The sequence below is a fragment of the Petaurus breviceps genome, unplaced genomic scaffold (assembly GCF_028583685.1).
Source record: "Petaurus breviceps papuanus isolate PSGF00001 unplaced genomic scaffold, PetGlider_PUasm1.0 185, whole genome shotgun sequence".
In the NCBI taxonomy this organism is placed as follows: domain Eukaryota; kingdom Metazoa; phylum Chordata; class Mammalia; order Diprotodontia; family Petauridae; genus Petaurus; species Petaurus breviceps.
The window spans coordinates 20,027,581-20,044,594 of NW_027185797.1; the positions used below are offsets into that span (position 1 = coordinate 20,027,581).

Consider the following 17,014-nt stretch of genomic DNA (forward strand, 5'->3'; position numbering starts at 1 on the left):
GCCATTGAGAGCAGTGCCACGGAGGAGAGCTGAGGCAGGACAACATAAGCCCTCCCCTGAAAATAAGCCCTCTGGTGTTTTTCTTTCAAAAAAAAAATAATAAGACAGTGTCTTATTATTGGGGAAACACAGTAGACAGTTTCCAAACTGTCCAACCATTACATCCATACCAAATCAACATTTGGGTTTTAACATCTGGGTTTTTCAAAGCCGGGAAGCTCTCAACAGCGGCTTCCCAGAATCCAGATCAAATCACAGAACACTTCTCAAAGTGAGCCCCCAAAACAAAGCTACACATCAGGGCTTATATAGCCTTCTCCTGGCTCAGAGAATGTAACAACCTTCTGGACCCACTGGGCAATCAAGAAGTATCTACTGATAAACAAGCCTCCCACCCCAGGCTCCAGGTACACTTTAGCCTAGGGGCAGGGAAGATATTTAAATTTGCATTTCCATTACAGAGTGTGTGTGTGTGTGTGTGTGTGTGTGTGTGTGTGTGTGTGTGTCTCCCATTAGGTCAGACAGCTAGGAGGCTGTTTCTTGCTCACCCTGACCTCAGGTTCTGGGTCCCATTTGGTTATTTGGGAGAACATGGACATGTGTGCAGCTTCTGAAGAATGGAGGACAAGGACAGACATCCCAGCTGGAAGTGTAAGCCAGATTCTTTCAATTCTCTTGGTGCTAGAGAACTGCGAAAACTTCAGGTTATTTTTTGTGGTTTTTTTTTTTGTTTGTTTTTTGAGGCTTACTCTCAAACCTTCCTTTATGGAGGAAGGGACTTTAGGCCCTATGCCTGTAGCTCCCAAAAGTTTGTCTTTTACAACATTGGAAAAAATTTAGTTTCTCTGGAGACCTTTAAAAAGGAAAAGTTTGTGTTTTTTTGCAACACTGTTTGGCCTACATATGGCCTAGAAGACCATGAATAGTGGCCTGTTTTGGGGACTTTAAAAGATAATACTTTCTTGCAGTTAGAATCACACTGTCACAGAGAAGGAAGATGGATCAAAGTTGCCTACTTAATGGCTTTCATTGAACTTTCTCAGAACAAGGTTCTCAGGAAAAACTGTGAGGTGCTTGAAGCTAGAGGCCTTCCACAGACAGGCAATGGGTACCAACTAAATGGCCCCTTTCCTATGGCTTCGGCCCCAGCCCCTCCCCCTTCAGCAACTCCTGCTGAGGTCACTGAGGCAGCTCCGCCAGCTCCTTCTGCTGCACTGTGAGGTGCCTGGGGTCAGTGGCAATGTTGGCGCTCCACCCGACCTGTTTTGAAACACATATGAAGGAGTCTAACACGTGCAAGTCAGGGCTCGCATGAAAGCCACCCATTGCACAATGAAGGTGAAGGCCAAAAGTCTCCAGCCAAGGTGGGATCCCAAGGCCTCAGTACTTCCTGTCCTGCCAAGGGCACACCACTGGCCCATCTTGCTGCCCCGCTTGGGAGGTACAGCATGAGCATACATGTTAGGACCTGAAAGATGATGAACTATGCCTGGGCAGGGTGAAGCCAGAGGAAGCTCTGGTAGAGGTCCGTAGCAGTCCTGATGTGCAAATCGGTTCTTCCAACCTGGGTATAGGGGTGAAAGACTAATCGAATCATCTAGTGGCTGGTTCCCTCTGGAGTTTCCCTTAGGATAGCTGGCACTCTGCCCGTGTATGGTGTGAGGCCAGCAGTGGCTGCCAGAATGCTGAGACCGTGTGTTCTCAATCGGGTTGCTTGGCAATGCAGCCCAAAGTGGGTGGTAGCCTCCATTTAAGGCTAAATACCATCACAAGACCGATAATCAACAACAACCCATATGGCAACAAGTACCATAAGGGAAAGTTGAACTTTGAAGAGAGAGTTCAAGGAGGGTTCCCAGAGCCTGTACCTCAAGGACTTAAGGAGAGTTCAAGGGGGCTCCCAGAGCCCATACCTCATCAACACCATTCTAGAATTTTCCCCTCCTCACCCATTACATCTCTGATTATGCAGCCTACCACTCATCTATAACCTCTCCCTGGTTACCTTTTCTTCATTTTCCTCAAAATCTCCTTCCTGGGTCCATGTCCTTCTACTCTACTAGGTTATATTCCCCTCCCCCCCCAACTGGAATTCCAATCCCCTTCGTTCTAAGATAGGACAAGTGATCTTTTTCAGACCCCACTTGCCCAAGACTACACCCAGCACAAGATCCCTACCTCCCTTCACAGAGCATCTTTCTTCACTCATAGTAATCTTCATCAATGTAACCCTCTTCTCTCCACACCCTTTTCTTTTTCACCTCCATCTCACTTACTTCCCTGTATATGAGGCTTAGTTCATGATTCAGGTCTGTTTCTTTCCATCTCTTCTTTTTAATTTCTGCTTTCATCTTTGTATTCTAGTGTACTTTTAGGAAAAAAATTTCTTAAGGATCCCTCTTTTCATTTTTTTTAGTTATATTTACCCACATAAGGATCTTTTTCTAGGCACCTTCCCCCCTTTTTTTCCTGTGGTAATGTATTTCATTATTTGTACTTTCCTTGGTTGCTCTATTTTTTTACCTTCTTGTATTTCTGTTGTCGGGTGTTTGGGAAGCAAATAATCTCACATTTGGTTTTCTTTGTAGGACTGCTTCAGATGACTTTTATCTGATACCCAATTTTTTTCCATTGATAATTAGGCACAGGTTTGCAAGGTATATGACCTTGGGTTGCAATTTATCCTTTGCTTTTTGGAAGACATTCCATTCTCTTCTAGGGTTTCCATTGGGTACAGAACAGTCTTGTATTATTTCAAGTTCTTTCTCCTGATTTATTGCAGAATTTTTTGGCCTTGGAATTGTTGTATGTCTAGGAGATTGCAGCTTTGAGATTTTTTTTTTTCTGTAGGCTATCTCTATTACTTTGACACTTTTTTTTTTTCTATTTACAAGTCTTGTGTTAATTCTTACATTATGATACTCAAGGTTTTTATTTGTTTGGTTCTTTTGGGAGACATTTAATCTTTAAGTTAAGATTTCTTGAAACATAGCTCTGAAGGGAGGCCTTTGAAACTCCATTGTGTTTAAAATGGAGCTACTTGACTCCACCTTGAAACCTAAATCACTCTGGCTTTCATTGATTGGCCGAAAATAGGCCCAACCCTAGCTTCTGTGGCTCATTGTTTATATTTTGATGGTTGAAAATGTGTGTAAGTAACAATTGTTATCTTTTCTAGCCAGAAAATCTGAGGGTCTTCCCCTCCCAATCTGATATCTTTGTGTTGATAAATTGTACAATTTCTGCATGTACTGGATCTGACCTTCCTCTTCAGCTGAAGTTCTCTCAATTTTACCTGGCTCAGATACCCAACTCTCCTTATTGTCCCGGGAGTAAAAGTTCCTGTGGCTGGGGCTAATTTTTCCTCAGATCTTCTCTGATTATCCCAGAAGGACCCCTGTTCTGCAACTACTCTTATTTATTTTTACTGCTTTATGTTTGCCCTGAGGCACTATTTTATGTCTTTTGTGGGGGAAAATCTTGAGACCTTGGAATTTTCTGACCTACTCCATCCTCTTCCCATAATCTTCTCCCCTAGTTTAACCAATATTATAGATTTTAGATGTTTGAGATAGGTGATTATTAAATGCGGTATCTCATGATTTTAGCAAGTTGAATTATTATTATTCCCATAATTATAGCTTTTAAACTTTAATAAACGCTTCTACCTCCTGCCTAATTATTTGATCAATAAATTAGACATCAGAATGATCAATAGAATTTCTGAAGTTACACAGATGTATCTGATAAATTTTCATTGTGGCTAAGTCTCATTAGCCAGTGAATTGGATAGCAGAAAATTCACTCAGAGTTTATATATGTAAGGTTTGTGTTTGCTGCTGATGTAGGTTGTATGTACATAAGAGTACATATGTACATAATGTACATATCTAAATGCTTCTAGCTATCTCTAGAATCTTACCCATCAGTCTCCAAGGTAGACTTTGATTCTTACCTGGAAAGGAGCAGGAGATTGGGGTCACCAGATTGGCCACTTTGCTCTCCTCAGAGAGAGGTTTACCAGATTATATCATATCTATCTTCCCCACTAAATATTGATAATTTCAAGCTTCTAGCCTGTTCATTATCTGTTAAAGGGGAAAGATTGCCCCAAACTTATACTCAAAAGCATGGTTTATTCCCACCAAAAGCTACTTAAGCAAAAGATAGTCACAAAAAATGAATAGTAAATAAGCCCATTTATCTAAGCTGATAGCTAACAGAGGTCAGAGAAGTTATACAGATTAGTATAAGCCATGCCATACACAGACTGAATGAGCTCTTCCTCTGGGGGTGAGATATTTCAGTTCAACTAAAATCCCTGATCTCTCATAAAGAGTAATAACAATTCAGTCTCTTGGGGAAGCTAGGTGGCACAGTGAATAGAGCACTGTCCCTGGAGTCAACAGGACCTGAGTTTAAATCTGGCCTCAGACACTTGACACACTAGCTGTATGACTTTGGGCAAGTCACTTAACCCTAATTGCCCGCCAAAAAAAAAATGTTCAGTCCCTAGGAAAGCAATCTGGAAGTTAGGAATGTGTGGAGGACTGGCTCCTCCACATGTCTTCAGCTCCCCAGAGTGTGTTCTCTCTTTCTTTCCCTCCCACTCTTTTCCCTCTAGCTCTCTTCTATCCTTTCCTTTTTTCACCACTTTTTCTCTTTTCTCTCCCTGTCTCTGTCTCTTCCCTGTCTCTGTATCTCCTGGAAGCAAATGTGTCTTCCCTCAAAGCAAGAAGAATATATCTCTTCTCATGCCAACTCTGCTCCTCGTTCAAGCATACAACATTGAATAATCATTCTTTCCAGCAATGAGGAGAGACTTATCCAAATGCCCCAGGCTTGAATTCCGGGTTATTGTATGTAAAATTGTATGATATTAGAACTGAAAGAGGATTTTAAAGATCAACTAGTTCAGCCTTGTAATTTGACAAATGAGGAAACTGAATCTGAGACTGGTCAAGTAGTTTTCCCAAGGTCATAGAAAGAGATAGAACCAGAGCTCAGGACTCCCCAATTCAGGGCTCTTTCTCTTACATTGCAGTGCTTGTGTTAATGGTACAAGTTGTGTTTTTGGCAAAAGTGGCATGTTTTTTGAGATATTAATGTCATTTATTTTTTGATGCTCTCAAGTTGTGAAGGCTTATGCAAAATTAGGTCAAAAGCTTGTGGCCCAGAGAAGTTCATTAGTATTGTTCATCAGTTTCATGATGGCATGCATGCCTGGGTTCTTGATAATGGACAATTTTCTCATGCTTTCTCAGTCATCAATGGAGTGAAAAAAGGCTTTGTGCTTGCTTCCATGCTTTTTTAGCATGATGTTTTTAGCAGCGTTGTCAGGTGCCTTCAATGAGGACAAACACAGCATCAAGGTCAGTTATGGAACTGGTGGTAAATTATTTAATTTGAAAAGGCTACACCAAGGGGTGGCTAGGTGGTACAGTGAATAGAGTATCGGCCCTGGAGTCAGGAGGACCTGAATTCAAATTCAGCCTCAAGTTACTAAGTAAGTAACTTAACACTTACTAGTCATGTGACCTTGGGCAAGTCACTTAACCCCAAGTGCCCTGCCTTCTTCCCTGCAAAAAAAAAAGGCTACACCAAAACCAAAGTGGAGGGAGAGTTTAGTGCATAATTTTGTTTGTAGATGATTGTACACTTAATGCAGCCTCTGAAGTTGAGAAACAACAACGTATAGATCAGTTCTCTGCTGCTTGTGCTAATTTTGGCCTAACAGTTAATGCCCAAAAAACACAGGTGCTCCTCCAGCCAGCTCCACACCAGCCCAATGTGGAACCGTCGGTTACCGTAAATGGAGAAGTTCTGAACACTGTGGATGAGTTCACTCACCTTGACAGCACTTTCCAGGGATGGACACGTTGAGAAGGAGGCTGACCGCAGGCTTTGCTGGAGCTAGCTCAGTGTTTGAGAGGCTCTGAAGAAAAGTGTGGGAGAGAAGAGGTGTTAGAATGACGGCCAGACAGAAGGTCTGCAGGGCCACTGTGCTGACCTCATCGTGGCGCCACATGCTTGTGAAAATGGACAGTGCAGCGGTGCTTTCATTTGGATCATCTTAGGGAGATTCTGAAGATCGCCTGGTAGGATGAGATGCTGGACACTGAGGTCCTCTCTCAAACCGGACTGCCAAGTGTTCATACTTTACTGTCAGGATCACAGCTCCAATGGGCTGGCAATGCTGTTCCAATGCCAATGTACACGTGCCTGAAAGACTACTTCATGGAGAACTCACACAGCGAGAACTCATGTGGTGGTCAGAAGTTCTACAAGGACACCCTCAAGGTCTCTCTGAAGAATCTTAGAATTGATTGAGTGACATGGGAGATGTTGATAAAGGACTACCTTTGGGATGCCCTCATCAAAGAAGGTATTATGCTTTATGAGCAAAAGCAGAATTGAAGTACCTCAAAAGATGTGTAAGATGAAAAATTTAGAGAATCCAGCCCAAATGTTCATATGGACTGTTTGTGCCCGACCTGTGGTAAAACATTCTGAGCTATATTTGTCTGATCAGCCATGGTCAGATATACTGTAACTTGACTTTAATATAGTGATGCCATTTTGGCCATCTTCCAGAGCGAAGGAAAACAACGAACCAGCTATTTATTGTAGAGTGTTTTAACTTCATTTTAAAATACACTATTAATTTTAAAAAGCAAAAAAAAAATTGATATCTGCAAGAACAGGCAAATATTTTAAAGACAAATTAATTTTATTGTTGTTTTTTATTTTTTGGAGGGGGAAGGCAGGACAATTGGGGTTAAGTGACTTGCCCAAGGTCGCACAGCTAGTAAGTGTTAAGTGTCTGAGGCCAGATTTGAACTCAGGTCCTCCTGACTCCAGGGTTGGTGCTCTATTCACTGTACCACCTAGCCACCCCCAAATTAATGTTTTATGTGAAGATGTTAATGGTATGGAATATCACTGCTATACTACCTTCCAATTCTATCCCATCTGATTGTCTCATAGGTGAAACAACTGATGAGACTGTTTTGTAATTTGAGAAAGTAAATTCTTTATCTAGACCATGATAAGATACCTTTTACTGAATTTTCTTCTATAATTATGTCTATCAGTTAGTCAATAAGCATTTATTAAGCACTTACTATATGTCATTCACTGCTAATTGCTGGGGGATGCAGAGAAAGGCAAAAGAGAGTCCCTGCTCTCATTGAGCTCACAATCTAAGGTGGAAATGACACAAAAACAGCTATGTACCCACATGATATCTATGCTGAATAAGTTGGAGATAATCAATAGAAAGATGTCATAAAAAGGCTATATTGTACTTCAGATTCCAGCTTTTATTGCTGAGTAGTACAGTGAATTAGTGCATGGATTTGCAAAATAGGGAGACCTAAATTCAAATATGGCCTCAGACACTACCTTTGTGACTCTGGGCAAGTCACTTAACCTTTATTTGCCTCAGTTTTCTCATTTGTAAAGTATGGATAATAATTATACCTATCTCTTATGGCTGTTACAAAGATCAAATGAGAACATTTTTGTAAAACATTTTGTAAACCTTAAAATATCATATAAATCCTAGCTGTCATCATCATCATTATAATTATCATGTTATCACTTAAGGTCTCTAAAGGATATCATTAAAAATAAACATTATAATACAATCCAGTTTGCTTCTTATTCTAAAATTTGTTTTTATTTTCATGTACAATCAAGCATGGACAGGTAGGTAACACCATGGATAGAGTGCTGGGCCTGATGTCAGGAAGACTGTCTTTCTGAGTTTTAGTCGGATCTGAGACACTTACTAGCTGTGTGACCCTGGAAAATCTCTTAACCCTGTTTGTCTCAGTTTCCTCTTCTGTAAAATGGGCTGGAGAAGGAAATGACAAACCAACCTTATATCTTTGCCAAAACAAAACAAAACAACAACCCAGATGAGGTCACAAAGAGTTGTACACAACTGAAATGACTGAAGACCAACAAAATAATCCGGCATACCTTAGAACACTTATGGACCTGTATGATTTTAAACAGTATTAGCCATCTTCTTAAATACCCTCCAGATATAATAAACCTAACAAGTTAAAAACTAAAGCTGATTTTTCAGGCTAGAGTTTTTTCTCTTTAACTCATATTCAGAACTCTTTCTCTAATTCTCAAAGCCACAGAATCATAGAATCTTGTTTGGGAGAATCCTTGGATCTCATCAATTCTGTTCTGTACCTGGCCAGAAATCCACTCTAAAGTTTCCCTAACAAGTGCCCATGCAGTCTGCCTGAAGAATTCTGCCAGAAGTGGGACAGACCTTGCCTTCTCTGGGGCAAGCTATTCTGCTTGAATAGTCTGGATTTTTTAGGAATTTTCTCCAATATTAAGTCTAACTGTGTCTCCACAACTTCTTCCCATTGTTTCTGATTCTGCCTTCTGGAGCCAAAGTAGAAAATGGTTTAATTTCTTTTTTACATGACATTTCAAGACAGCTATCATGCATCATATAAGTTCCAGAAGGGGATGACATTTCACTTTTCTCAGGCAGAAGTACTTATGGCAGAAACTTCCTTCCTGTGGATTCACAAAACAGAAACAAAATAGAATAAAAGAAGAAAAATGGAAGAATGACAGAAAAAAAAGGAAGCCATGGAAAAGTTAGAAAGGGAAATAGAATATATGAAGGACTAAGTTTATAATTTCTTGAAGCAGTTTTGCTTTGAAAGATATTTTCTTTCTTATTCATGTCTTGTTTCTAGGCCTAGACTACTCTTTAGAATATTCAAGAATTTATTTTGTGGCAAGTAGGGCAGCCTGTATTTTTCCACAAGTGGGGAGAAAAAAATAGTGGTAGTAGGATTGTGTCAAACTCTAACTCTATTGCCTTTATATTCATGTTCCTTAGTGACATCACTAAAAGGATGTCCTATGATTACTAATCTGTAGTTACCCTTATACATACAGTTCTGTATTCTGAATCCTCTCAGAAGCTTCTCCATGTAGTAGCATTATCTTATATGTATGTTATCTTATATTGAATTTCCTTTTAAAATCATGTAATAATAAAGTTTTGTTGTATTTCAGATTGTTTAAGTGTATGAGGGTAACTACCTAAATCAATAAAATTATATATTTTTAAAAGTATACCAAATAAATATTTCTATTTTAAAAGATATTGACCAAGATATTTTTAAACTTTGTGAAAAAAATCATTAGAACTCAAAGGAGAAAACTTCACACATAATTGTTAAATGTATTAATCAACATAATGTTTGTATTCTGAAAAAGAATAATGGGAATAATTTCTAAACAATTAAAATATTTTTTTCCCCTGAAAGTTGGCCAGGAATACTTTGTCTTGATCCTTTAACGGGGGAATATGTGATCTGTGATCTGGATGGAAATGTTGAACGTTATCATGTAGAATTCCTGGGTAATCCCCATTCAAGAAAATGGATAAAAGCAAACAGTGTTGGTCATTATAGTATCACATTAAAGGTAGGTAGAATAACATTAAGTTTGTTATTTATTTTTGTTGCTACTTTTTTGACTCCACTGTATTTTTTATAGAATGTTAAAAAAATTAACTTTTTTATAAGGCTTATAAATATAACTATTTTAGCATTACTTTAGAAATTGTAAATATATATGTTATATTTTTTTCTAAGATAATATAAATATAACAGCTTTGAGTGTTTTTTTCTGATTAGCAATAGAACTATTAGCATTATTCAACTATAGACTTTTCATAGGACTATGATTACTTTTTGAAACTTTTTGGATTCTAATTTGGTCATTTTTACAATCTTTGAAGTGAAATTTAAGTTGCAACTCTAGTTTAATGAGATAATCATGTGATCCAACAAAATTTTCAGATTTCAAATAGAATATTTCATCAAGTCCTCAAGTGACTTTCTGTTTCAGAATGTTCTTTTGTATTAGACTATAATTAAGCCATCGCTGATAGATTAAGTTCTCAGATAATATAGCCTTTTTTGTTTAAGGGTTAGAGTCAATTCAATTATATGAGCTAATTTCCTTTTAACTGAAACTTTCCCCAATGTTTTAGGCTAAGCCTGAGTCAATCTCCTGGTAGTTTAGCTCGAATATTATAATGAAATAAGATATAAGTCCTTTAGAAGTTGATAATAAAAGAACATTTACTTAGCCATGGCAGGGGAAGGCTATTCCATAAGGATATACATTAAGGGCACCATAAGTTGATTCATCTGATAGAAACTCCTCTGTCTCTAAGCTGGAACATCTAGTGGCTCTTTTGTGCTCCAGTGACTAGGAAGTGGTCAATAGTCTTACTTTAGTCTCTTGAGCCAATCAGATCTTAAGGACAGTCCAGTATCTTTTAAGGAAAAACTAGCCTGTGAAGAAGAGACTAGGATATTGCTCCACCACAAACTAACATATTTTGCTTCCAGAGAATGCTTAAATAATGTTGATGTTAGGGAACAGCATAATGCCCATATTGTATGGGCTTTCCATTTTATAGTAAGATTATTTAACCCATGTCATTATCCATGTGATTTGATCCTTGGCATGAATGGATAAGAGCAGTGATTTAATTTTTTATTGTTTTTAAAACCTATTATTGTCATAAATAAAATCTGTGTATACTTTAGTCAGCTAATGAGTATATGGGATAGAAGGCCTTTAAATGTAAGAGATTTAATTATTTAATTACTTTTCTTCTCCAGAGGATATATGAACCAGTCATCTTACTGAGATAGGATAGCATAGCTTTGGTACTTTGAGAATTTATGTTCTTCCTTCTTTATAAAGGAATAACAGGAAGAAAAATCGTGTGTGTGTGTGTGTGTGTGTGTGTGTGTGTGTGTGTGAGAGAGAGAGAGAGAGAGAGTGAGTGTGCTGGAGCCAGGACTTGATTTATTATTTTGTTGTTTATCTAACTTAAAAAGATCATGGAGAAAATATTCATAGTGAAGATTAAGTTTTACACAGTGCCTGACACATATTAAATGCTTAATAAATTTTTGTTGATTGCTGATATATATGTGATTTTGTCCCTACTTTTCTATTTTTTTTTGAAAAGTCACCATACTTTAAAGAATAAAGCCAGGCTATGATAATTCTATAATTATAAAGCCTAGTTCAGGAAGAGCAAGAAAGTTTTCTTATCTCTCTGCTCTACCATTTTTCTACTCTCCTTTTCTTTCAAAGTGTGCTGGTAAATGTTTAACAAGCAGCTCTATGGGAAACACATAGACACACACACACACACACACAAACACACACACCCTTTCTGTTACTCAGAGATTGAGGTGGGTGTAGTGTTTAGAGGGAGGAAGTAAGTCCCATGTCTTGGAGGAGTAAGTTTGTATTTTTATGATTATGTCTTTTGAAATATTCTTGTGTAGAAACTAATCCTACTATCAGGAGCTAAATGAAACTGGGGTTCAAGGGACCCACCCCCTACAGATGAGGAAAAAATATCAATTGGTAATGGAGTCATTTGCAGAGAGCCTAGACATTTCCCAAACCAACTTAAGGGTACTGGAGAACTTTGGGGAAGGAGTGAAAAGTAACCAACTGGCTTTCATGTGGTGGAGACCAGAGTCATTTGTTACACATGTTACATAGGAACAATGACCCGAAGTTGCAAGTATTCAGATTTAGGTTCAATGTAAAGAGAAACTTCCTCACAATTAGAGTGTCCAAAAGTGAAATTGATAGCCTCAAGAGACCAGGGGACTCCTACCTCTCTCTCATTACCCCACAAAGGATGACCACTCAGTATGGATATTGTCAAAGATATTCACATTTGAAATGCATATTTCCATTGGGCTAGAACTAATTACCATATTTTGTATAATTATAATTAGAATACATGAACTAAATACCACTTTAGCTATTGTACATCATTAAATATATATCTTATGTCCTTTAAGATATAGAGCCTTTATGTTTTGCAGAACTTAATATTTTATTAAGACTATGGTAAGAAAAAGAATATATCAGCTATGAAAAAGGTTAGTAAGATATTTGTAGTTAATTGATGAGGCAATATATGGGAGTCAAGTAAGCCCCAAACCAAAAGATGATTTTTTAAAGTTTTGTTATCTCCTAACATTCTTGCCATGATGATTGCTTCAGCAAGGAAAGGAAATTGAACTGGGAGAAATTCACAGGTTTAAATCAGCCATGAAAATAAGTATGTGTTCATTTGCCCCAGGCCTAAAAGAAATCAGGATAGACCTAAAGGATTTCAGAAACTGCACTAATGAAAATCAATCCATGGATCTAAAAGAAAGTTAATACTCTTGGCTGCTACATACTATCCATTTTTGTTTGGTTTCATGGGAATATGTATTTGTGGGGAAACACTGGTTTTATTGGCTCTAGGCAGATGATTGTGTTCCATGCTGAATGGGATAGAGATCAGTAAAAGTAGGTAGGAAGATAGCATAGAGGGGGCAAAAGCAGGGACAGTGTCTACACATTTTGTAGAATGAATAACATTTCTACAGAACTATTTTTTTTTAAATTTGCAAAGCTGTTAGAAATAGAATGGAGAAATAGACTTCAAGAAGCCAAAACTGAATACTGTGGAGCAGTTATATGATAATGAGTTTTTCTGTACCATGATTTATGGATGGTATTCCAGACCAAGGGCATTCATGATGGTGTCAGCAGGGAGCTGGGAAATTTTGTGGAGTGTTGTGTTTCCCCACAGTAGCTGAGCAAACAGAATGTTTATTCCAGGTCCAAGGCTCCATTTCTAACCCTCTCTCCCTGGCTCTGTCTCTTAGAATCAAGCATCTGTTTCATCATGTTATGGGATTCCTGTCGTCCTTTAAAATTGGGCTTGTGGAAAGCTATTGAGCTCCACCCAGGCTTCCCAAAGATGTTCCTAGAGAGCACACGGAGTGCATACATTTCCCTTACCCTCCAACAACTAACCCTCATTGCATAGGATGTATCTACTATCTGTTGGTATTAAGGCAGAGTTTCAGGGTATTTTCCTGTGATCTTAGATTCATGGACCTGAAAATCCAAAGCTTTTATATTATTTTGAGGACTAAAAACTTTACAAGCTTTTCCTTCAGAGTTTGACCTGGGTCAATGTGACTTAACCCCTTTCTCAAATAAAAAAAACCCAAAACATCCCAGATGGAAACTCTTGCAATTATTCTCTTTGCATAAGGCTAACCAACTGTGGTCTGCACAAAAAATATTTCTTTCTACATAGGACACACCAAAATAAAAAGTGTTCCTTTCCACACAGGGAACAGTAAAATTCTCTAGGAGTCCCTCTACTATAGGCAATCCCTATAAAGGCAATTTCCTCTGGGTACCTTATCCCAAAGGCCCAAAGGATATAGTTTGCCAGGGCAAACCAAATGGAATTACAAACTCACCTATCAGAACAAGAAGGCAAATGGATTCAGCTAGAGAACTAGCAAAGGATGTCAGTTACTTGTGGATTTTAAGTATGGGAATTTCTTACCTAAAGAAGTTGAATAACATTTTGCTTTCACAAAAAACAAACTGTCTAGGTCTGCCTAAACGCAAAAAGAACAGTATGAACATTTTTACTATAAGGTAGGAATTTTGTGATTCCAGAATTTTCGTATTAAACTTAATATCAATACTTATGCATTACTTATATGGAATTCAGTAACACAGAACTATATCAATATATTAGCACCAGGTTTCAGTATATAATTTTTTTCCAAATTCAATAAAACAAAAAGTATTAGTACTTAACAGTTAAGAATTTTTTAAAAATGAAAAGGTTACAAAATTACATTAATGGAACTATCTTGTAAGGGGAAGAAAAAAAAGGCAACTGTACATTTATAGCCTAAAAAATCACCAGATTTTTTCTAGGATCTCTCAGTCTAGGGCATCTCAAGAATCAAAAATCCCAGAGAGAGAATCTCTGTAGGGTCCCTGCAAAAGTGAAGAGACCAATTTTATATCAGACCAGGTTCCACATGTAACCCTTTCTATCATGGTCCTTACCTCCTGGAAGACAAGTTAGGTTAGATTTCACACTTCCCCTGGGGGTCTCTAGTCCCATTAAGGGGATATGGAGTGGATCTAGGCCTTTTTTAAAAATCAAATGCTTTATTAACATCTAGTTCACATAATTCATTTCTGCAAGATTTTGAATTACAAATTTTCTCCCCTTTTTTCCCTGACCCACCACCCCAAATTAGCAATCCCACTGGATATCCCCTCCTCCAATCTGATCTCTCCCATATCTTCTCCCATAGCCCCTCCAACTTTCCAGTAGGGCATGATGGATCTCTATGCCCCAGTGCTTGTGTATCTTATTTCCCTTTTACATGTAAAATAATACTGATAATAATATATATGTGTATATATATTAAACATTTGATTTTAAAACTTTGAATTCCAGATTCATTACTTTCCTCCCTTGTCATCCACCCTTACTGGGAAGATAAGCAATTCAATATAGGTTGTACATGTGTAGCTATTCAAAACATTTCCATAGTAGATATATTGTAAAGGACTGACTATATTTCACTCCTCCTATCCCACCTCCCACTTGTTCTATTCTCTACTTTGATCCTGCCTTTTTCAAAAGTGGCTGCTTCCACCTTCCTTCTCCCCCAGCATTCCCTCCCTTCCATCATCCCCCCTCTCACCCACTTCCCCCCTAGTCTCCTGTAGGGTGAGATACCATATTTAGTCTATATGTCATTCCTTCCCTAAACCAAATTCAATGAGAATAAGGTTGACCCATTCCCTTTTGACTTACTGTTCTTTCCCTCCATTGAATCCATTTTCCCTTACTTCTTCTATGTGAGATAGTTTACCCCAATCTGTCTCTCCCTATTTCCTCTCATTATTTTCCTCTCTCATCTCTTAATTTCACCTTTTAAGTATCATCTCTTCCCACTAAACTGGTCCTGTGCACTCTATCTATGTATACCTGTACACATATATACATACATTCACATATGTATTCGTACACTCATATACCCTCCTATATAGACATATATATGTGTGTGTGTATATGTATATATATATACATAATGTGTTTTGTATATATATACATATGTACATTTCTATTCCCTTCAATTATTCTCATACTGAGAAAAGTTTCATAAGTTACAATTATCATTTTTCCATGTAGGAATGTAAATAGTTCAACTTGGATAAGTTCCTTATGATTTCTTTTCCCTGTTTACCTTTTCATGCTTCTCTTGCTTCTTGTATCTGAATGTCAAATTTTCTATTCAATTCTGGTTATTTCAGCAAGAATGCTTGAAAGTCCTCTATTACACTGAATGACCATATTTTCCCCTGAAACATGATACTCAGTTTTGCTAGGTAGGTGATTCTTGGTTTTGATTCTAGCTCCTTTGACCTCCAGAATATCATATTCCAAGCCCTTCTTCGATCCCTCATTGTAGAAGCTGCCAGATCCTGGGTTATCCTGATTGTGTTTCCACAATATTCAAATTGTTTCTTCCTGGCTGCTTGTAATATTTTCTCCTTGATCTGAGAATTCCGGAACCTGGCTATAATATTCCTAGAAGTTTTCTTTTTGGGATCTTTTGCAGGAGGTGATCAGTGGATTCTTTCAACCTCTATTTTGCCCTCTGGTTCTAAAACATCAAGGCAATTTTCCTTGAGAATTTCTTGAAGGATGATTTCTAGGTTCTTTTTTTGATCATGGCTTTCAGGTAGTCCAATAATTTTAAAATTACCTCTCCTAGATCTATTTTCCAGGTCAGTGGTTTTCCCAATGAGATATTTCACATTTCAATTTTGTTTGAATGATTCTTGATATTTTACAGAGTTATTAGCTTCCACTTGCCCAATTCTATTTTTTAACAAATTATTTTCTTTACTTAGCTTTTGTGTCTCCTTTTCCATTTGGCCAATTTTTTTAAGGAGTTGTTTTCTTTTTTTTTTCTTTTTCTTTTTTTTGAGGGCAATTGGGGTTAAGTAACTTGCCCAAGGTTACACAGCTAGTTTTTTTGTGTGGGTGTTAAGTGTCTGAGGCCAGAACCGAACTCAGATCTTCCTGACTCCAGGGTCAGTGCTTTATTCACTGCGCCACCTAGCTGCTCCTAAGGAGTTGTTTTCTTCATTATATTTTCTTTCCCATTTTGTCAATTGTATTTTTAAAGAAATTGTTTGATTTTTCTTTTACCTTATTTGACTTTTAAAATCCCTCCAGAGCTCCTCCTAGACAGCTTTTTGAGCTTGAGAGCAGTTTATAGTCCCCGTTGAGGTTTTGTATGTAGGTGTATTGACCATGTTGTCCTCTCCTGAATTTGTGCCTTGCTCTTCCCTGTCACCAAGATATTTTTCTATGGTCATTGATTTTCCTTTATTCTTCTTGCTTATGTTTGCCTTTTTCCTGACTTTTAAATTTGATCTTTGCTTCTGGGGCCCAGGGCACACTGTCCCAAACTTCTTATACTGGGGGCTAGGGCTCTGGTTATTGTTTTTCTGTGCTAGAACCTCAGGTACTGGCAGCTGGATGTTTTGGTGGTCTGGTAGTTTACCTGATGCTGAACTGGAGCTGCTGCTGGTGGTTGGTGTGTGCCTGGTGTTGGTGTTTGCCTGCTCCTCTACCCTGGTGCTTGGGGTCTTCCACTTGATCCACTGAGGTGGGACTTGCTACTGACTTGCTGGGATCCCTCCTGTCCTGCACTGGTCCCCTTCAACCACAGCAAGAGGGATCTTTCCTCTTAATCCCCCATGGCTTCTGAGCTAAAAGACTGCTGTACCCTGTCTTTCTGCTGGTTCCAGTATTCTAGGATTTTTCCTGGGGCAGTATTCTCTGGGTTTTTCAAAGTCTATAACTACTTACTCCACCATCTTGATTCCTGGGAGTTTAAAATCCAGAATTCCATTTTTAAGAGCTTCCTATCCCTTTTGGGTTTTGTACTAACATCCTAATGAAATCTAGATATTTGTTACAAATAGTAATTCTTTAAGTAAATATCCCAAACAATTTCAAAGTGACATGCTTAGGGGCAGCCAGGTAGCACAGCGAGTAAGAGCACCGGCCCCAGAG

General features: G+C 38.2%; 1 protein-coding gene across 2 annotated transcripts in view; it reads left to right on the forward strand.

Moving 5' to 3' along the window:
• Positions 1-17,014, forward strand: part of ZCWPW2 (zinc finger CW-type and PWWP domain containing 2) — a 175,749-nt gene that overhangs the window by 58,680 nt on the left and 100,055 nt on the right. For both annotated transcript variants that reach the window (XM_069088546.1, XM_069088547.1), the window contains exon 3: positions 9,315-9,474. In XM_069088546.1, coding sequence (XP_068944647.1) covers positions 9,315-9,474 — 160 coding nt within the window. The remainder of the gene's footprint in view (positions 1-9,314; positions 9,475-17,014) is intronic.